The sequence below is a fragment of the Scyliorhinus canicula genome, chromosome 8 (genome assembly GCF_902713615.1).
Source record: "Scyliorhinus canicula chromosome 8, sScyCan1.1, whole genome shotgun sequence".
In the NCBI taxonomy this organism is placed as follows: domain Eukaryota; kingdom Metazoa; phylum Chordata; class Chondrichthyes; order Carcharhiniformes; family Scyliorhinidae; genus Scyliorhinus; species Scyliorhinus canicula.
Window position 1 is genome coordinate 129,419,922 of NC_052153.1, and position 22,590 is coordinate 129,442,511.

The 22,590-nt window shown below is 42.8% G+C and overlaps 1 protein-coding gene across 1 annotated transcript in view; it reads left to right on the plus strand.

The window, feature by feature from the left end:
• Positions 1-22,590, plus strand: part of ell2 (elongation factor for RNA polymerase II 2) — a 213,132-nt gene that overhangs the window by 152,211 nt on the left and 38,331 nt on the right. The window contains 2 exon segments of the mRNA XM_038805237.1: positions 13,165-13,258; positions 16,584-17,130. Of these exon segments, the coding sequence (XP_038661165.1) occupies positions 13,165-13,258; positions 16,584-17,130 (641 nt within the window).

Here is a 22,590-nt window from a genome sequence, read left to right on the forward strand (position 1 = left end):
AAAGTATTCAATGAGCAATTTATTTGGATGGTGTTTGGATAGTGTTTTGTGTTTAAACAAAGGAGATTACAGGGGGATGAGAGAAGAACTAGCTAAGGTAGACTGGGAGCTAAGACTTTATGGTGGAACAGTTGAGGAGCAGTGGAGAACCTTCCAAGCGATTTTTCACAGTGCTCAGCAAAGGTTTATACCAACAAAAAGGAAGGACGGTAGAAAGAGGGAAAATCTACCGTGGATATCTAAGGAAATAAGGGCGAGTATCAAATTGAAGGAAAAAGCATATAAAATGGCAAAGATTGCTGGGAGATTAGAGGACTGGGAAATCTTTAGGGGGCAACAGAAAGCTACTAAAAAAGCTATAAAGAAGAGTAAGATAGAGTATGAGAGTAAACTTGCTCAGAATATAAAAACAGACAGTAAAAGTTTTTACAAATATATAAGACAAAAAAGAGTGGCTAAGGTAAATATTGGTCCTTTAGAGGATGAGAAGGGAGTTTTAATAATGGGAAATGAGGAAATGGTTGAGGAACTGAACAGGTTTTTTGGGTCGGTCTTCACAGTGGAAGACACAAATAACATGCCAGCGACTGATAGAAATGAGGCTATGACAGGTGAGGACTTTGAGAGGATTGTTATCACTAAGGAGGTAGTGATGGGCAAGCTAATGGGGCTAAAGGTAGACAAGTCCCTGGCCCTGATGGAATGCATCCCAGAGTGCTAAAAGAGATGGCTAGGGAAATTGCAGATGCACTAGTGATAATTTACCGAAATTCACTAGACTCTGGGGTGGTCCCGGTGGATTGGAAATTAGCAAACGTGACACCACTGTTTAAAAAAGGAGGTAGGCAGAAAGCAGGAAATTATAGGCCAGAGAGCTTAACTTCGGTAGTAGGGAAGATGCTGGAATCTATCATCAAGGAAGAAATAGCGAGGCATCTGAATAGAAATTGTCCCATTGGGCAGACGCAGCATGGGTTCATAAAGGGCAGGTCATGCCTAACTAATTTAGTGGAATTTTTTGAGGACATTACCAGTGCAGTAGATAATGGGGAGCCGATGGATGTGGTATATCTGGATTTCCAGAAAGCCTTTGACAAGGTGCCACACAAAAGGTTGCTGCATAAGATAAAGATGCATGGCATTAAGGGCAAAGTAGTAGCATGGATAGAGGATTGGTTAATTAATAGAAAGCAAAGAGTGGGGATTAATGGGTGTTTCTCTGGTTGGCAATCAGTAGCTAGTGGTGTCCCTCAGGGATCCGTGTTGGGCCCACAATTGTTCACAATTTACATAGATGATTTGGAGTTGGGGACCAAGGGCAATGTGTCCAAGTTTTCAGATGACACTAAGATGAGTGGTAAAGCGAAAAGTGCAGAGGATACTGGAAGTCTGCAGAGGGATTTGGATAGGTTAAGTGAATGGGCTAGGGTCTGGCAGATGGAATACAATGTTGACAAATGTGAGGTTATCCATTTTGGTAGGAATAACAGCAAATGGGATTATTATTTAAACGATAAAATATTAAAGCATGCCGCTGTTCAGAGAGACTTGGGTGTGCTAGTGCATGAGTCACAGAAGGTTGGTTTACAGGTGCAACAGGTGAATAAGAACGAAAATGGAATTTTGTCCTTCATTGCTAGAGGGATGGAGTTTAAGACTAGGGAGGTTATGTTGCAATTGTATAAGGTGTTAGTGAGGCCACACCTGGAGTATCGTGTTCAGTTTTGGTCTCCTTACTTGAGAAAGGACGTACTGGCACTGGAGGGTGTGCAGAGGAGATTCACTAGGTTAATCCCAGAGCTGAAGGGGTTGGATTATGAGGAGAGGTTGAGTAGACTGGGACTGTACTCATTGGAATTTAGAAGGATGAGGGGGGATCTTATAGAAACATTTAAAATTATGAAGGGAATAGATAGGATAGATGCGGGCAGGTTGTTTCAACTGGCGGGTGAAAGCAGAACTAGGGGACATAGCCTCAAAATAAGGGGAAGTAGATTTAGGACTGAGTTTAGGAGGAACTTCTTCACCCAAAGGGTTGTGAATTTATGGAATTCCTTGCCCAGTGAAGCAGTTGAGGCTCCTTCATTACATGTTTCTAAGGTAAAGATAGATAGTTTTTTGAAGAATAAAGGGATTAAGGGTTATGGTTTTCGGGCCGGAAAGTGGAGCTGAGTCCACAAAAGATTAGCCATGATCTCATTGAATGGCGGAGCAGGCTCGAGGGGCCAGATGTCCTACTCCTGCTCCTAGTTCTTATGTTCTTATGTTCTTATAACCATAATAGAACTTCCCTGGGTGCTTCACAGAAGTATTATAAAACAAAATATAACGTGAGCCATATAAGGAGATTTCAGGTCAGATGACAAAAGAAGTAGGTTTTAGGGAGTCTTCAAGGAGGAAAGTAATGTTAGGAGGTGGCAAGGCGTAGGGAGGAAATTCCTGAACCTCATGCTGAGGCAGCTGGAGTCACAGTGATGGAATGATTAAAATAATGGCTGCTCAAAGGTATAGAACTAAATGAGTGCAGATATCTTGGGGAGTTGTGGGGCTGGAGGGGATTACAGAGATGGGAAGGGATGAGGCCATGTAGTGATTTGAAAACACAAGATAATGCTTGATCCGAGCCAGTTTAATTCAATAAACACAAATGATGGGGGAATGCGTCTTGATGCGAGTTAAGGAAAAGACAGCAAAGTTTTGGATGATCTCACGTTTACAGAGAAAAGGCTTTGTGAAAAATGATGTGCAGAATGTGAGCAACTATTTCCCAGCTTCACTAAAACAGCTAATTTCATTATCCTTCACACACCAAGCAAATTAAAGGAGCGATCATTCAGGGCACCAGCCCAGTTTGAGACTTGTTACTAAGATAGCCAACAACTCTGCAACTTCATTGAAAAGGGTGAAGAATTGCTTTTAACACGTATTTAATGTTTCAGAGGTGAAGTTGTCTCAAATAGCATTTACAGTATTGTGAATCAGACAGAAGTCAACAATTTATATTTACTTGAGTTGCAGTCCAGGGTTTTTGATTTATGTTTTCAACATCTGTTAAAAGGAAGCATTTTCCGGTAATTATCATACCAGCTACATATGTAATGAATCACTACGTCACAACTCAAGCTTCAATCATTAATTTGAATAGATTATTTTTTTATTATGTCATTCATATGAATCATTTGATGAGAACCAGTATTTTGAAATAAAATCAACGGCATCATTCTTCAAAAATCTCCCATAATAATAATATCCTATCACATTAGCTGGTGATACCCTATAATTGCGCAAAACTCAATGACCATCATCAATGTATTCTAAGGGACTTCAAAGAAAACTCAGTCCAGCGTCTTGAAGAATTGATGGATGTTGTTGGAGCAACAATGTCAAACACTCAAGCAGCCAAAATTTCTTCCTGCTTCTAGTTCAGTGCCATAGCCAAAATTCTCCAGTTATATAAAGAACAATAAAGCACAGGAACAGGCTCTTCGGCCCTCCAAGCCTGTACCGGTCATGATACCAACCTTTGCCAAAACCCTCAGCACTTCCTTGTTATGTTTTGAAACCAAAGCTAGAACACAATGAATGCTGTGCAGAACATTTTAAGAATTTGAAACAATCTGGTTTTCAGTTGATTACGCATTAGGGCTTCCTTCTTTGCTAGTCTATCTGTGCGATTGGTGACTTGGATTTTTTTTTTAATTCATTCATGGGATGTGGGCACCTCTGTCTGGGCCAGAATTTATTGCCCATCCCTGGCTACCCTTGAACTGAGTGGCATGCTAGGCCATTTTAGAGGACATTGAAGAGTCAGCCACATTGGTGTTTGGAGGGTCAGGTAGGCCAGACCAGGTAAGGATGGCAGATTTATTTCCCTAAAGGACAGTAATTAACTGAATGGGTTTTTTATAACAATACACAATGATTTTGTGAACATCATTCGACTTTTCATTCCAGATTTTTATTGAATTCAAATTTCACCATCTGCCATAGTGGAACCTACATCCCCAGAGCACCTGGGCCTCTGGATTACTAGTCTAGTAAAAACACCACTGCCTCCCCCAGCTGTTGCCTTGATGCATGACAACAATCTTCAGTTAGAGAGACTGACATGGAGCTTGATTTTCTGTGAAATGCCAATTCTATCATTTATCTTGGAACACAAAACAAATTCCCTTAAAAATATTAGTAGAAAAGGAAGCATTAAGATGACTAGATCCTGTATCCTTTGGTTGTTTTCATCAACCAATCACAGCGTTTCCTGATAGAGGGACCATCTTCAGATACTCTTATCAATGATCTTCCTTAGGTCAGAAGTGGGGATGTTCGTTGATCATTGCATAATGTTCAGCACCATTCATGACTCCTCAGATACTGAAGTAGTGCGTGCTCATATGCAGCAAGACCCGGAAATATTCAAGCATGGACTGATAAGTGGCAAAAAAATCCATGCCACACAAGTATGAGACAATGACTATCTTCAATGAGAGAGAATCCAACCATTTCCCCATAACATTCCGTGGCATTCCCATTGCTGGATGACTCAATATTTTCAATATTGACATCCTTGAGGTTACCATTGACCAGAAACTGAACAGGACCAGCCATATAAATACTGTGACCACAAGCAGGTCAGAGGCTGGGAATTTTGTGCAGTGTAACTCATCTCCTGACTCGCCAAAGCCTGTCCACCATCTACAATGCACATGTCAGGCGTGTGATGGAATACTCTCCAGTTTCCTGAATGAGTGCAGCTCTAATAACACTCCGGAAAGCTTGATACCATTCAAGCAAAGCAGTCAGCTTGATTGGTACCCCATCCACCAACTTCAACATTCATTCCCTCCAGCGCTGATGCACAGTGGTGGAACCATTCACAAGATACACTACAACAATTCACCAAGGCTTCTTCGACAGCACATTCCAAACTCATGTACTCTTCGACCTAGAAGGGCAAGGGCAACAGATGCCTGGAAACAGCACCTCCAGGTTCCCCTCCAAACCCACACTTGACTCGGAGCTATATGGATCAAAATCCTGCAACTTCCTCCCTAACAGCACTGTGGGCATACATAACACCACATGGACTGCAACAGTGCAAGAACGTAACTGTCCACCACTAATTGGGGATGGAAAATAAATGCTGACCTAGCCAGCGACACTCTCATCCTGTCAAAGAATGAGAAAATGGCCTTTTTGCAGGTGTTTGTTATGGAAAGCATTTGGGTCGACCTGGCACTGTGGACACACTGATAGCTCTTGGTGGCTGGAGGTTCAAAGTTGTCAGTGAGGTGCTGACTGAAGGACTGCCTTGGTGGGATCTTTTTTTCTCATGGTATTGCTTTTATATGGGCTTAACGGTAGCACAATGGTTGGCACTGTTCCTTCCCAGAGCCAGGGTCCCAAGTTTGATCCGTGCCTTGGGTCACTCTCTGTGCGGTGGCTGCACGTTCTCCCCATGTCTGCATGGGTTTCCTCGAGGTGCTCCGGTTTCCTCCCACAAGTCCCAAAAGAAGTGTTGTTAGGTAATTTGGACATTCTGAAATCTCCCTCAGTGTACCCAAATGGGTGTCGAACAGGTGCCTGAGTGTGGCGACGAGGGGATTTTCGCAATACCTTAATTGCAGTGTTAATGGAAGCCTACTTGTGACAATAATAAAGATTATTATTAACACTACTGTTTGGAGCCTGGCTGATGGAAATGGTAAATTGAACAAGGCAGTGATTGATCCAGCAGTCACCCGTGTCACATTTGAGGCATTCGGGATGCAGCAGAATGCAAAGTTGGGTAAATTGATCGTTCTGAAAGGATAAGCTAGACGCCAAATGATGCATCTCTTTTTGGGAGAAATGGGGGGAAAAAACAAATTTTTTCTGAGTTGTAACTCCGCACCAATAGGAAACCAAAAATTATTATTTTTACCTCCCACTGAAAGTGGCCAGAGGTATTGCTTTCACCCAGTTAATCTGTAAACAATATATCAAGGACTGAAAGACGAATTTCAACAAAACTCAGTACGTGGATAGAGTATGGCCCAAGGAAGACCTTTTTGGTACAGATGTAGATCTAGATCCTGGAATCTTTTAAAGGATCTGGGGAAATAAGACAAATTGATTTTTCAGAATGTTATGAGTTCAAATATAATTGTTTTTGCATGTTGTGGATTGTTTTAGCTGCTATCGTGGGATTTGTCACAGCTGCCAAAATGTGAGCAGAATTTTCAGAGCAGATTGTTCGATATGGATTAGCTTGAAGCCTCCTTAGTCAGATGGAATCTCTTAATAAAAATATTTATTTTTTTCAGCTTTGTCGTTACTAGGGCTGGTTTAGCACACTGGGCTAAATCCCTGGCTTTTAAAGCAGACCAAGGCAGGCCGGCAGCATGGTTCAATTCCCGTACCAGCCTCCTCGAATAGGCGCCGGAATGTGGCGACTAGGGGCTTTTCACAGTAACTTCATTTGAAGCCTACTCGTGACAATAAGCGATTTTCATTTTCATACAGAACATCAACCAGGCAGGGAAATCTTCAAGGACATGTTAGATAATTGTAATGAACTGTGGTCGACGTATGCACTGCTGAGTGCCCTCTTCACGTTTCTTGGTAGATGTGATCAGTAACAAGGATTTAGTTTTTGTCTTTTTTGTTTGCTGACCAAGTAACTACTTTTCATATCAGAATTTAATCCTTAACTCGGTGTTGATATTCTCACTTGTACACTAGAAAATTGAGACAGGCCTCACTCTGTAGCTTGAGCACATAATCCAAGATCATAATTTTAGTACAAGACTGAGGGAATACTGCATTGTTGGAGATGCTGTTGAGTTGAGATGTTACACTGAAATCTTGTTTATAAAATATCTCTGGCATTAGAGAGAACTTCTCATCATGTCTTTGCCGATTGGCCCTTCCCCCAGTTCCAAACCATGACATCTATGAAGATCAGCTGAAATGTTTTAAAAACAAAATTGTTATGTTGCCATACAATTTTCCCCCGTTACATACATGTTCTATAATGTCCGGTGAGTATTTTTCAGCCAAAAGGTTTGCCTTGGAAATAATGACAGCTTAATTTAGTTAAAAGGACCAGAATGGCCAAGTTGAGGAATATTCAGTGAGAAGTTCCCCCACCGGACTAGAATTGCTTCTGGTCTCTGCTGGTGCTAGGAGAGACGCCCAGGGGCAATTCACTCCCATTCTCCATGCAAATTTATGCATGATGGGGAGCTGGTGGGATTCTTGAGGAATTCCCATTATCAGGCCTCCAGTTTGAGCGGTTGCGGTTGGCCTAATACAGAGAGCTGGCAGCTGGCCCCCTCTCCCACAACACATTTTCTGTTGTCCCATGTCTCCCCCAAATATAAAATCAGAGACCTTGCAGTCAGCGTCATATTGAAGCAATCGGGGAACAGCGTCGCTGAGAAGTGGTCTGGTGGGAATGGTGTCCTCATGGTCAACATCGCAGTCCAGCGATCTGGGAATGGTGCCCTAGCAGTCAGAATCACAGAGAAGCAGGCTAGGAACAGTGTCCTTGCAGTCAGCATCGCCATGAAGCGCTATGGGAAAGCTCTCCTCCCAGTCAGCATTGCAGTGAAACAGCCTGGGGACGGTGTCCCCACAGTCAGTATCACAGAGGAGCAGGGATGATTTTTACAAGTTTTGGAAGAAGGGATTATCTGAGAAACAACTGTATAAGTCAAGGTTATAAAAAATAAATAATAACAGTAAACAAAGTAGTGTAAGGGAAGTAAAGTTTGCTTAAGGAAGGCAAGTTACTATTCTTATACAAGTATAATTTATGTTAAAGGGAATAAATAAGGGCTTAAGGGTAACCATGGCAAGATAGCTTGCACCCGTGATATGCTCCTTTTGTGCTGTGTGACAAATCATGGTGACCATGTGTACGGGAAGTGTATCCAACTATAGATACTGGTTAACCGCATTTCGAAGATGGAGCTGAGGGTGGATTCAGTATGGAGCATCTCCTATGCTGAGCATGTAATGCATAGCACGCTCAGTGAGGTGGGCTCACCGCAGGCAGAAAGGGCATAGGTGACCAGCAGGTAGAGTAGAGGAAGACGGGCAGTGCATGTGTCCCCTTTTCTAACAGATGTACCATTTTGGATACTGTTGGGGGAAATGACTGCACAGGGGAAAGCAGTGGCATCCAACTTCATGGCACCATGAACGGTCCTCTGCACAAAAGGAGGAGAAAGAATAGCAAGGCTATAGTGATGGGGGATTCAATTGTAAGGGGAACGCACTGGCGTTTCTGCAGCCGCAAAAGAGACTGTTGCTTCCCTGGTGTCAGTATCAAGGATGTCACTGGCTGCAGGGCATGAAGGGAGAGGACAAACAGGGAGATATTGTGGCACACATTGGTACCAACGTTGTAGGCTGAAAAAGGGACCACGATGTAGGCTGAAAAAGGGACGAGGTCCTGCAAGCAGAATTTAAGAGTTAGAAAGTAGATTAAAAACAGGACCCAGAAGGTGCCATGAGCTAGTGCTTATAGAAATCGGGGGTTAGTTCAAGTGAATGTGTGGCAGGAGGGAGGACTAGACTTCTGGGACATTGGACTGTTTTTGTGGCACCTGAACCGAAATGGATCCAGTGTCCTTGCAGAGATGTTTGCTCGTGTTGTTGCGACGGATTGAATCTAACCTGGCAGGGGGGTGGGATCCTGAGAGAAAGTTGAGCAGGGGAAGATGCACAGCCAGTGGTGCAGGCGTTCTAGACCAGTTAAGTCACGTGGGAGTTTGGCAAGATTGGATGGTATTTTAATGTAAGGAGTCTTAACAAACCAGGCAGATGAATTGAGGACACAAGTTTATGTATGATTGGCAGCTCTATATTACAGGATATAGGATTTTTGGGTGAGACAGAGAAGCAGGTAAATAGCAAGGCCTGTTGCAATTTTGATCAGGGAATCGATTACAGCAGTAAGGATGGCCAACATCTTAGAAGGCTGTGTCAAATGAAGCCTTATGGGTAGAACTTAAAAATCATAAAGGAGAAATCACATTGCTGGTGGTGTTACACAGACCCCCTAACAGTCGAGAAGAGCAGATGTGTAGGCAAATTTCAGAGAAGTGTAAAAGTATAGGCAGTGAAAGTGGAGGATTTCAACTTCCCCAACATTAACTGGGGTAGTCATAGTGTGAAAGGATTAAATGGAACGGAATTCTTAAAATGTGTCCAGGAGAACTTTTTAACCCTTTAAGTAGAATGTCCCACAAGAGAGGAGGACGGTCCTGAACTTACTTGTCTGGCTTTGTCACCTGAAATTATCAGTGGTGGAGCATTTTGCAGACAGCGATCATAACTCTATTAGATTCAAGATTGTAATGTAAAAGGACAAGGATTGGCCTGAAATCAAAGTTCTAAAATGGGGGACGGCCGACTTTAACAATATCAGATATGATTTGGCCAGAGTGGAATGGGCACAGCCACTTTTTTCTGTTAATCTGTGACAGAACAGTGGGATGCATTCACGAAGGAAATGGGGAAAATACAGGGCCAACATTTTCCAATAAAGAAAAAGGGTGGGGGACAACAAATCCAGTGAACCCTGGATATTGAAGGATGTACAGCATTGGATGAAAAGAATAATGGAGCCTTATGGCAGATATCAAGAGCTCAAAACAGCTGACGCCCTAGAGGTGTATAGAATGTGCAAGAGGGAACTTAAAAATGAAATGAGAGCAAAAAGGAGACATGAAAGGATACTGGCAGGGAAGATAATGGAAAATCCTAAATTGTCTTATAAATACATTAAGGGTAAAAGGATAACTAGGGAAAGTAGGGCCCACAGTGGTAGTTTGTGGGTGACGTAGGTAGGGTGATAAGTTAATACTTGTCGGTGTTCACTTGTGACCAAGGTGGTATGGTATAGAAATCGGGGAGAAGGACCGAGATAAAATTAAGAAATTAACATGGACAGAAAGGAGGTTCTGAGTAGTCTGGCAGACTTAAAAGTCGACAAATCTCCAGGGCTAGATGAAATGTATCCCAGGCTGTTGAGTGAGGTAAGGGAGGAAATAGCTGGGGGTGCTGGCAATAATTTTAAATTCCTCTCTGACCACAGGGGAGGTGCTGGAGGATAGCCTATGTGGTACCATTATTCAAGAAGGAAGGAAGGGATCAACCAGGAAACTGCAGATCAGTCAGTCTAACCTCAGTGGTGGGGAGACTATTGGAATCCATTATAAGAGACCGAATTAATCTGCATTTGGAGAATCTGGGATTATCAAGAACAGCCAGCATGGTTTTGTTGAGGGGAGGTGGTCATGTCTGTCTAACTTGATTACATTTTTGAAGGTGTGTAGATGAGGGCAATGTATTTTACGTAATCTACTTGGACTTCAGCAAGGCTTTTGATAAGATCCCACATGGGAAACTGATAGCGAATTAAAGAGCCCATGGGATCCAAGGAGATTTGGCAAACTGGATCCAGAATTGGCTGAGTGGCAGTAAGCACGGGGTGATTGTCGAGGGATGTTTTTTCAGACTGGAAGCCTGTGTCCAGTGGGGTCCTGCAGGGATCAGTGTTGCGGTTCTTTCTGTTTATGGTTTATATAAATGATTTAGACATTAAATGTTGGAGGGATGATCAGTAAATTCACAGATATGAAAATTGGTGAGCTAGTAAATAGTGAGGAGGATAGTCTTCGATTACATAAGGAAATAGATGGGGTGGTCAGATGGGCTGATCAGTGGCAACTGGATTCAATCCATTTGGGCAGAATAAACAAGGCAAGGCAGTACATGATGGACAGCAGGACCCTGGGGAGCAGCGACGATCAAAGGGATCTTGGTGTGCATTCACACTGGTCCCTTAAGATAGCAGGGCAGGTGGATATAGTGGTTAAGAAGGCATATATTATACTTGCTTTTATTAGTCGAGGCATTGAGTTAGGAGCAGATAGGTTAATCTGGAACTGTATAAAACGTTGATGAGTCCACAGCAAGAGTGTTGTATGCGGTTCTGGAAACCACATTCTAATAATGATCTTTATTATTGTCACAAGTAGGCTTACATTAACACTGCAATGAAGTTACTGTGAAAATACCCTAGTCACCACACACTGGCGCCTGCTCAGGTACCCTGAGGGAGAATTCGAATGTCCAAAGTATCTAATAAGCACGTCTTTCGGGACTTGTGGGAGGGATGTGGTAACACTGGAAAGGATAGAGGAGAGATTTACTTGGATTTTTGCCTTGGCTGGCGAGTTTTAGCTATGAAGAAGGATTGGATGGACTAGAGCAGAGGAGATGGAAGGGAGACATGATTGAGATGTATGAAATTATGAGCGGTATAGATAGACAGGAAGAAACTTTCCCCTTGGTGGAGGGACCAATGAACAAAGGACATAGATATCAATTTAAGGTAAGGGGCAAGATGTTCAGACGGGATGCAAGGTAAACTATTTCACCCAGAGGGTGATGGAGATCTTTAACTCACTGCCTGAAAGGCTGGTGGAGGCAGAGGCTCTCATAACGTATAAGTATTTAGATGTGCGCTTGCAATGCCAAGGCTATGTGCCAAGAGCAGGAAAATGGGATTCGAATAATTACGTGGTTTTTGACCAGCGCAGATGGGATTTCAAGACCTTTTGTGGTGTACTGGGCTTTTGAGAAAGCTTCTGACACTTGTACCAGCTGCTGCTTTGAACACTTCTGTCTGAGGCAGCAGATGTTAGGAAAGCGCAAGTGAAATGCAGAGATTTTCAACCTCCTGCTTGGATTGCTCTTCAGCTTTCTGTTGGGGGTGCAGAGGTCTCTGTCAGGGCGGGGGGGGGGGTTTCCATTGGGGTGGAGGGGAGGGGGGCCTCTGATGTACTAGGGGGTCACCTACTTTACACACTTACCCCTTTAACCCACTGCGCGATCCACCACAAAAGGGCTACGTTTGAAATGATCTGCACAGTGCAATGTGCAACTAGAGTTCGAATTAATCTGTGCTAACTTTCATTTCACTGCACAATAATACTCGGGGATGAGAACTTGCATGATAACTGGACCCTTTGTGTTCATGTTGATCGCCATCAACAGCTTCTGTTTTCTTTAATAGACAATTTACCTCCAGCAAGCAAACGGCCCCTCAATTCACTAATTTTCATTTCAGATGAGGCAGGGTGACATCCTGTTGCACATCTACATATTCTAACAGCCTCCTCCAATTAATATTAACTGTCACATTGCATAGAATATATGAAATACATGAATAGAATCATCAGGTTTCATGTTAACTCACTTAGCACAGGAAATGTTCAGCCTCCGCTCTCTCTGAGCACAGTAAATGTAAACTCCCAACCTTAACTTGGGGCTGGTGTCTGATGGGTATGGGCAGAACTGGACAGGAGACTGCAGTGTAAAGCCCAGGAATTAAAATCTCCAGGTTTTATCTCTGCATGTCCCATCAGTAATTTTCCCCAACCCACACAACCACATCCTCAGACCTTCTGTAAAGTGCCAGCTGGCTGCTTAATCACCATTACAGTCAGGGAAGTGGTCAAAAGTGGATTTCTGAAATCCTCACAATCTTGAATCTTGTGTGTGAGGGCAAGTTGGGAAAGTCTGAACACTACTACACCTTGTCCAACAGAAACACAACTAATAAGTAACTTTTCTGGACCTCCCATGTAGCCCTGGATCTGCTTTCCACCAGGTTGACCTGGCAAGAAGTCATAACCTGCAGTGTTAAAACGTTTCCATAAGTTTGTAACATTGATCCACTGGATAGCTTAGAAATTTGTTACGGTTTGCTTGGTAGTGGATTGCAGTTATACTGCAAAAGGAATACACCAAACGCGCAAGGTGAAAACAGTTGAACATCAGTTAGCTCACACGGCCAAATTTCTGACTTTAAAAACGCAGATAGAACAGTGGTATATATTTTAAAACAGTTTTGCATTGAAACAAAGATGCTAGGATAACTGAGATGGCCATCTGAAACCATCTTTTGAAACAGTTAATTTTACCAATCCACTGATGTTTAATGTGTACTTTTGCTAGTTTCATGGATTTCAGACTGCACTTTATATTGCAGTCATTTGTTTTTGGCAGAAATAGAATTCTGACTATACATGGATGTCATGAAAAATGGTAAATTTTACTGCATGGATCTGAGATGAGAAAGTTAACCTTGACTTTTCTTTGAAACAGAAAATTATCCCAGTTGCAGAACTCTAATAGCCATCAAGCAGATTCTGTTCCATCAAACTCCCCTAAAGATAGAGGATCCACATCTCCACCAGAGGTAAATAAAATCAGTTGCCAAGTGTATAATTATTACAGATTGTACTCCTAATTGGGAGACCCTAAATGTGCAGGTTTCTTTACCAATTTCAAATGCAACAATGTTGTTTGATTCCAATATAAAGAAACCATATGAAGCATGATGTATTAACAACTTTTGAATTATTCCACAGATAAGATCTTAAACATAGAATACTCCTGTACTAACTGAAAAGATTAATTTTGTAGCTGCCTTTTGAGCTTCTAAGTAGGTCTTAAGTGCCTTCTGTTAGGCAGTAAACCTCATTTCAATTACCGTACTGTTTTACAATGAGGTGAATTTTAAGGCTTTAATTGCTGGGGTGCTGTAAGACTAATGCTAAAAAATCATGCTTCTACCACTCTGTTAATTTTTTGACTTCCAACCTGTTGAACAACAAATATCTCTTGATTGATGAATAGTAAAATTACTTTATGAAAAAAATAGGTCACCTAAATCTTTTTTGTATGACAGGATAGCATTTAGATTGCCATCACGTGAAAGAAGTTACTTTGGGTATTTTTATGACATCATTACTTTATGATTATCATCCTTATATGATGATGAGAATATTAGAAATCTTCAGCCTATTTTTATCGAAAAGATTTCAGAGGATTTTTAAATGTTGATAGAAATTCATAGGGTGACCATGGAAAAACCTAAATTTGGAGAATCACAAATGGCAAATTAACAAAGTGAGGAGAGCGCATTGATTCATAGAAACATAGAATGTTTACAGGATCAAAAGTGGCATTTGGCATTTGGCCCGTTATGACTGCAGGCTCTCAACAAAAACAACTCGACCACTGCAATTTCATACCCTTTTCCCTGTTGACCTGCAACTTTATTTTTTTTATGCGCTTACCCAATTGCCTTTTGAAATTAATGATTGAATCTATCTGCACTGCGCAGTCGAGCAGTGCATCCCATATCCTAACCAGTTTCCTTGTGTACTGCTACTTGTTATGCCAATCAACTTAAATCTGTGTCCTTTCCACCAATGGAAACCCTTTTCTCTCCCTCTGCTGTCTCGACTCCTCATTTCCTCAGCCTCTCAACCTTCTCTCTTTTCTCTAAGAAAAATGATGCTAGCTTCTCCAATTTATCCATGTTGAAGTCTCGCATCCCTAAAACTAGTTTAATAAATCTTTTCTCAACCTTTCTAAAGCCTTCAACATCCTTCCTAAAGTGTGGTGCCAAGAATTGCATGCACTGTCAGTTAAGACTGAACCAGTGTTTTATAAAGGATCATCAGATCCTCCTTGTTTGGACCTTCTGGCCTGGATTTTCTCTAAGTCAGGCCAACTTGGGAACCCATTTTGAAAAAATTGTGTGGCAGCTTTAATCCTGAATCCCTGCTTATATCCCATTTCCAATAGTTTTGGGCCGTCGCAGGACAAGGGTGTGGGTAGCCCGCCCGCACACAGCACCTCACCGGCCTCATTATGGTCTCCCCACCCACCCACCATCACTGCAGCTTTTGTGGTGTTGAGCCCTTCTGTAAGAATATGTCTTTCACATCACTGTAGAAGATTATAGGCGGGATTCTCCAACCCCCCCCCCGGCCAGGTCGGAGAATCGCTGGGGGGGTGGTGTGAATCCCGCCCCCACCGTCCGCTGAATTCCCTCTTTCCTTCTCCTCCCCCCCCCCCCCCCCCCCACCGTCCGCTGAATTCTCCGGCACTGGAGATTCGGCGGGGGGCGGGAATCGCGCCACGCCAGTCTGCGGCCACTCGCAGCGCGCCCCCCCCCCCCCAGCGATTCTCTGGCCCGCGATGGGCCGAAGTCCCGCTGGTTCTTTGACAGTACCGCCGGCATGGATCAGACTAGGTCCCTTACCGGCGGGACCTGGTGGCGTGGGCAGGGTCCTGGGAGGGGGGGGGGGGGGGCGCTCTGGCCCCGGGGTGTGTCCCCACGGTGGCCTGGCCCGCGATCGGGGTCCACCGACCCGCGGGTGGGCCTGTGCCGTGGGGGCACTCCTTTCCTATGCGTCGGCCGTGTCAGCCTCCGTGATGGCCTCTGCATAGGTGAAACCCCCCCCCCCCGCGCATGCGCGGACGCTCGCCGGCCGGCGGAGTCCCTTCAGCCCCGGCTGGCTTGGCGCCAAAGGCCTTCCACGCCAGCCGGCAGGGCGCAAAACACTCCGGCGGCGGCCTAGCCCCTGAAAGTGCGGAGGATTCCGCACCTTTGGGGCGGGCCGACGCCGGAGTGGTTCACGCCACTCCGTCCTACCGGGACCCCCCGCCCTGCCGGGTACGGGAGAATCCCGCCATATAGGTCTCTGTTACAATCCCAGCTAATTTATAACTGGGAAGATTCCAGAATGGAATCCTAGCTCAAAAGACTAACTTTTCTTTTATAAAACGTGGTGAAGCAGAGTCACAGGACCACTAGTTTTAAAAGAAAAAATACTATGGAACATTTAAAAATTGGATCATGATGTAATAGACTTTTAGTGCCCCCGTAGTTAAACACTTCCACACAGGTTTTGGGATTAACACGGATTACAAAGTACATCTTAATCTCTAATGGTCTCATCAACACCAAGTCCCTTTTAAGCACACAAGATGCTGGTGGGCAAATACACTCTCCACTCTGAACCCTAAGTGAATGATTGTGGATGCCTCCTCCAGAATTCCTCCAGATGATTATCCCGTGAGAGTTTCCAAACTCCACACCCAAAACGCACTTCAAAATCTTCTCTCATAAGTATGCTTTTGCTTAGCGGTTTACATTCCGGAATCCATGCCAGCTTTTTCAAACGACACTTTTAAACAAAGCTTCTCTCCACTGTTAACAGCGAATCCAATCCAGGATATTACGCCAACCCCTTTAGGATTTTCTTTGTCTTAACTACTTTTACACAAGTGCTATGATCTAGCCACCGATTTCTGTAGTTATTTCAACTCTCGTTGCACAAGCTGTAGTAAAATCTCACTAACTTGAAAGTCAGTTCATGTGCCTTTCTGGCGTCTCTGCCTTCTTAGCTCTGTCTGTCTTTTTAGTGAACTGTTCTCTGTTCTTGTACCTTCAACCTTGGGCATCAATCTGGGCTCTTTTTAAACCTAGATAACAACATGAAAAGACAATACAGTAACCCACAAACTGCACTACCCATTACGCAAATAGAATTTTGATGTAGGTTTAAACAAATAAATTAGAAAAATATATCTTTTGTGTCATAATTTTTGGAAAATAAGTTTGGTATATGATAACTCTAGATGGAATTACAAGCATGTGGTTATAGTAGTCAGCTTTTAAAATACTTTTGTTTCAGAGCTTAATATTATCATTAATGTTTTTACAGAAGAGATCTCTGCCATCAGATTTCATTGACCCACTAGCAAGCAAGAAGCCCCGAATATCGCACCTTACTAATCGTGTGCAACCAACACTTAATGGTCATTTAAATCCCTCCAGTGAGAAAACTGTTATTTCTACCCCGGTCACTCCTCCTCAACCCCCTCCCCCTGCACAGCCACCTATGTCACTTCCAGTTTCTAATGTTCACACTGTGAATTCTAACTCCAATTCCCCATGCACACCTGAAGGAAAAGGAACTCGAGATCTGCCCGTTGATGCTATTGGTCAAGCTGGTGAAGGTTATGAGGACCAGCAAGAAAAGCTTACCCCTAGGACTACAGTGGAAAGCCCACCACACCAACTGGAGTGCTCAAACGTCGTCATTAAAGACTGCTCTTCCCATGCAAAGTCAAAAAAGAAAGCTAAAAAACACAAGGAAAGAGAAAAAGAGAAAAAGAGTAAGGAGAAGAATGAGGAGAATTGCAAAGAATACAAAAATGAAATTGAGGAACAAAAACCCATTAAAGTTAAAGATGCCAATTCTGATTCAGGTATGTAATGAAGTTGGACACTATTTGATGCGTAGCGCAGAAGGAAGCCATACAGCTCTATGCTGGTTTACTGTGGAGCAATCCAGTCAGTCCTTTTTACCCACTATATCCTGGTCATCCTGCATGTTTATTTCCCTTTTGAAATAATTGGTGATCTTCACTTCCACTACACAGCAAATTCCACTGCATTTAAAAAAAAAAAGTTCTTCCTCTCACTCCCCTGCATCTCTCACCCAAAATCCTAGTCTTTATACCATCAGCTAATATGAATATAGGGACAGAAATAGGCCATTCAGCCTTTCAAGCATGCTCTGCCATTCAATTAGATCATGGCTGATCATCTATCTCAACACCACTTTCCTGTGCTATCCCCATATCTTTTGTTGTCATTAGTCTTTCAAAATCTATGGATTTCTGTCTTGAACATGCTTGATGATTGAGCTTCTGCAGCACTCTGGGGTAAATAATTCCAAAGATTCACCACCCTATGAGTGAAGAAATGTCGTCTCATTTTAGTCTTATATTCTGAGATCATGTCCCCTGGTTCTAGATTCACCAGCTAGAGGAAACATCCCATCTACATTCATTCGTCACACCCTGTAAGAATTTGTAAAATTCTATGATAACCTTTCATTCTACAAAACTCAGGCCCAGTTTCTCAATCTCTCATAAAACAATCCTGGTTTGATTTGATTTGATTTATTGTCGAATTACTGGAGTACAGTGAAAAGTATCTTTCTGCGGCCAAGGGAACGTGCACAGTATGTACATAGTAGACAAAAGAATAATCAACAGAGAACATTGACAAATGGTATATCGACAAACAGGAATTGGTTACAGTGTGGAACAAGGGGCCAAACAAAGCAAATACATGAGCAAAAACAGCATAAGGCGTTGTGAATAGTGTTCTTACAGGGAACAGATCAGTCCGAGGGGGAGTCGTTGAGGAGTCTTGTAGCTGTGGGGAAGAAGCTGTTCCTATATCTGGATGTCCGGGTCTTCAGACTTCTGTACCTTCTGTTTAATGGAAGGGTCTGGAAGAGGGAAATGCCTGGGTGGGATGGGTCTCTGATAATGCTGTCTGCCTTCCTGAGGCAGTGGGAGATGTGTACAGAATCAATGTGGGGGTGGCAAGCTTGCATGATGTGTTGGGCTGAGTTCACCACACTGCAGTTTCTTGCGATCTTGGACCGAGCAGTTGCTATACCAGGCTATGATGCAGCCAGACAGGATGCTCTCTATCGCACATCTGTAGAAGTATGTGAGAGTCGATGCAGACATGCCAAATTTCTTTAGCTTCTGTAGGAACTAGAGATGTTGTTGGACTTTCTGACTATTGCATCAATGTGAGTGGACCAGGACAGACAGTTGGTGATGGTGACCCCGCAAGAACTTAAAGCTATCGACCATCTCCACTTCGGAGCCATTGATGCAGACGGGAGTGTGTGTCGTGCTACCCTTCCTGAAGTCAATGATCAGTCCCTTGGCATTTCCAACATGTAGAGAGAGGTTGTGGCATCCCAGGGAATCTGTTAATCTGGTGAACCTCCGTTGCACTTCCTCCATGGCAAGTATATCCTTCCCTAGAGATGGAGACCAAAATTATACAATTACTCCAGGTGCAGTCTCACCAAAGTTCTGTTCAATTATAGAATGTACTTCTGTACTCCAATCCCCTCGCAATAAATACCAACATACTATTTGCCTTCCTTTATTGATTGTTGCACCTGCATGCTAGTTTTAATGACTCATGAACAAGGCACCCAGGTCCCTTTGGACACCAACACTTCCCAATCCCCCTCCTTTAAGAAATATTCTGTCTTTCTGCTTTTTCTACAAAAGTGGATTACTTCATAACTTACTCACATATTTCATCAGCTATGTTCTTGCCCATTTACTTAGCTTGTCCAAGTCCTCTTGAAGCCTCCTTGCATCCTCCTCATAACTTGCATTCCCACCTAGTTTTATGTGATCAGCAAATTTGGAAACATTACAATTGATCCACACATCTAAATTATGTACACAGATTGTGAACAGTTGGCCCTTGTGCTGATCCTTGCAGTGCCCCACTAGTAACAGCATGCCATTCTGAGAATGACCAGTTTATTCCTACTCTGTTTTCTGTCTGTTAATCCATTTTTAATCCATACTAATATATTACGCTCAATCCTATGTGTTCCAAATTTGTTAATTAACCTGTGGGGGACCTTTTCAAAAGCCTTCTGAAAATCCAAATACACCACATCTACTGGTTTTCCTTTACTCTATGCTACCAGTAACATCCTCAAGAAAACTCCCAACAGGTTTGTCAAACCTTATTTTCCTTTCAGAAATCCATGTTGGCTCTGCCAAGTTTACCGTTACTTAAGTTTCCAGTTACCACATCCTTTATAATAGATTCTAATATTTTCCCGACTCTTGATGTCAAACTAAGTACAGTTCTCCATTCCAGTTCTCCCTCCTTTCCTTAAATAGTGGGATTACATTTGCTACTTTCCAGTCTGCAGGAACCTTTCCAGAATCTGGAGAATCTATAGAACCGCCAGTGCATCTACTACCTCCATAGCCACCTCCTTCAGCACTCTCGGGCATAGTTCATCTGATCCAGAGGATTTATCAACTTTCAATCCAATTAACTTTTCAAGTAGTATCTCTTTACTAATAATTTATTACAGTGCCTCAGTTTCACAAGACCCCTTGGTTGCCTAGTATTTCTAGGAGATTTTCTATATCATCTTCTGTGAAGCCTGACACACAATAATTGTTTAGTTCCTCTGCCATTTCCCTGTTCTCCATTATAAATTCTCTGTTCTCCATTATACATTCTCTTGTCTATAGCTGTAATGGGCCCACATTTGTCCTAGATAATCTTTTCCTTTTCACATCCCTAAAGAGGCTTTTACGTTTTTATGTTTCTCCTGAGCTTGTATTCGTACTATATTTTCCCTTTTTATCTGTGTCTTGGTCATCATTTGCTGGATTCTAAATTGCACCCAAGCCTCAAGCTTACCACTTTTCCGGGCATCCTCATAAGTCACTTCCTTTGGTCTAATGCAATCTTTACATCTTTGTTAGGCACTGTTGATTCACCTTTTCCCATTGGGTCTTTGTGCCTTAGAGGAATATATATCTGTTGTCGAGCAGAGAATACTTGGTTTTCAATAATAGCCATCACATCTTTCAGCGTGTTTTCCCAATCCACTAAAGCCAACTTGACCCTCATACATTCATAATTTCCCTTGTTTCAGAATTAATATATCACATTCAAACTTAATGTGAAATTCTATCTTTATGGTCACTATTACCCAAACGCTCCTTTACAACAAGGTTATTAATTAGCCCTTTCTCATTGCGTAATGAATCTGAAATAGTTTGATTCCCAAGTTGATTCTTCAATCAACTGCTACAGAACATCTTGTACACACTCCAGGAAGTCACCCTCCACAGCATTAGTGCTGATTAGGTTTACCCACACTATATGTAAATTGAAGCTGTCCATTATTGCTGTAATACCCATGTTTTATTTAATAATTTAGAGTACCCAATTCATTTTTTGCAATTAAAGGACAATTTAGCGCGGCCAATCCAGCTACCCTGCACATCTTTGGATTGTGGGGTCGAAACCCACGCAAACACAGGGAGAATGTGCAAACTCCACATGGACAGTGACCCAGAGCCGGGATCGAACCTGGGACCATGGCGCTATGAGGCAGCAGTGCCAATGTAATACCCACGTTACATGGGTCTCTAATTTCCTGATTTATACAGTGCCTAACACTTCCACTACTGTTTGGCCTATAAACAACTCCCACAAATGCTTGCTGCCCCTGGCTGTTTCTCCACCCAAACTGATTCTACACTTTAATCCATCAATCTAAGATCCTCTCTTACTGATTTATTGATCTTGCTCCTTATTCAAAATGCTACCCCACTTCCTTTTGCTTTTTGCCTATCCTTCCTAAATGACGAATATCATAGAATCCCTACAGCGCAGAAGGAGGTCATTTGGCCCATCGAGTCTGCACTGACCCTTTGAAAGGGCACTCCACCTAGGTCCAATTCCCCACCCTATCCCTGTAACTCCACCTAGGGTAATTTAGTATTGCCAATCGACCTAACCTGCACATCTTTGGACTATGGGAGGAAACCAGAGCACACGAAGGAAACCGCCGCAAACACGGGAAGAATGTGCAAACTCCACACAGCCACTGTTGAATAGAACCTGGGTTCCTGGCGCTCTGAGGCAGCAATGCAAACCACTGATAACTTTGGATGTACAGTTCCTAATCTCAGTCACCTTGTAGCCTAGTCTTTGCAATGGCAATTAAATCATGCCCATTTACCTAACTTCCTGACTTCAAATCATCAACCTTGTTGCAAATGCTGCATTCCTTCAGATAGTGCTTTTAATTCTGCTTTTTTAACATTGTCCTGTATTTAGATCATATTTCATGTTTGCCTCTGCTTTGTCTTCTAATTTTACTTGCAACTTTTCTACTTTAATCTAGTTGAAACCCTCTGGAACCACTGTAGCAAATCTCACGGCAAGGCTATTAAGATGCAACCTATCAATCTTGTACATGTCGCCCTTCCCCAGAACAGGCCCCATTGCTTCAGAAATCTGATATCTTTCCTCCAATACCAGTTCTCCAACATTGCTAAATCTTCCTATTCCTGTGCTTACATGGTGTAATCCTGAAATGATTGCTTTTGAGATCCTGCTTTTTAATCTCCTTAGCTCCCTACAATCTGCTTTCAGGACCTCTTCCCCTTCCTATCTACTTTGTTGGTACCAACATGGACCAAGACCTTTGGATGCTCAGTCTGCCTCAGAAGAATGTCCTATAGCCTTGGCACTAGGGAGCAACACACCTGGTGTCAACGTCTCTGGCCACAGAAATGTTTGTCGCTAACTAATGAATCCTTTATCATTACTGCTGTTCCACTTTTCTTCCTCTCCTTCTGTACAGTTTGGAAACTAGGAGCTCAAACTTAGGAGTGGGTGGCACTTCTTGCAGATGTTTGTCTAGGACACAAGGTGCAACCATTACTTCCTATATGCCACAGGCTGTACATTCCACTCATCCAAGCTGTCCTGTACCTTACATTTTACGTACTATTTGTTTAAAGTAGTATAACTTACCAGTTACTCACCATCCAGCTCCTTTCGCTGAACTGAAGTAAGGAAAATGTAGAAAAAAAATCACCACCTCCCCCACCTTCACCAAACCTCATTCAGCAAACACTTATCTGCTCACTCTTCTTGCAAGCTGCACTCTGTTTTGGGAACAATTGGAACCGTTTACCTTTGTCTACCTTATCTAAACCTGTCATTATTTATTCAACTATGTCAAATTCCACTCTATCCTATGCTTCAAGGAGAACAAACTTGGCTAATCCAGTATAACTTTGTAGCTATAATTGCTGGAACCATTCTGCTAAATCCATTCTCATGTGTTC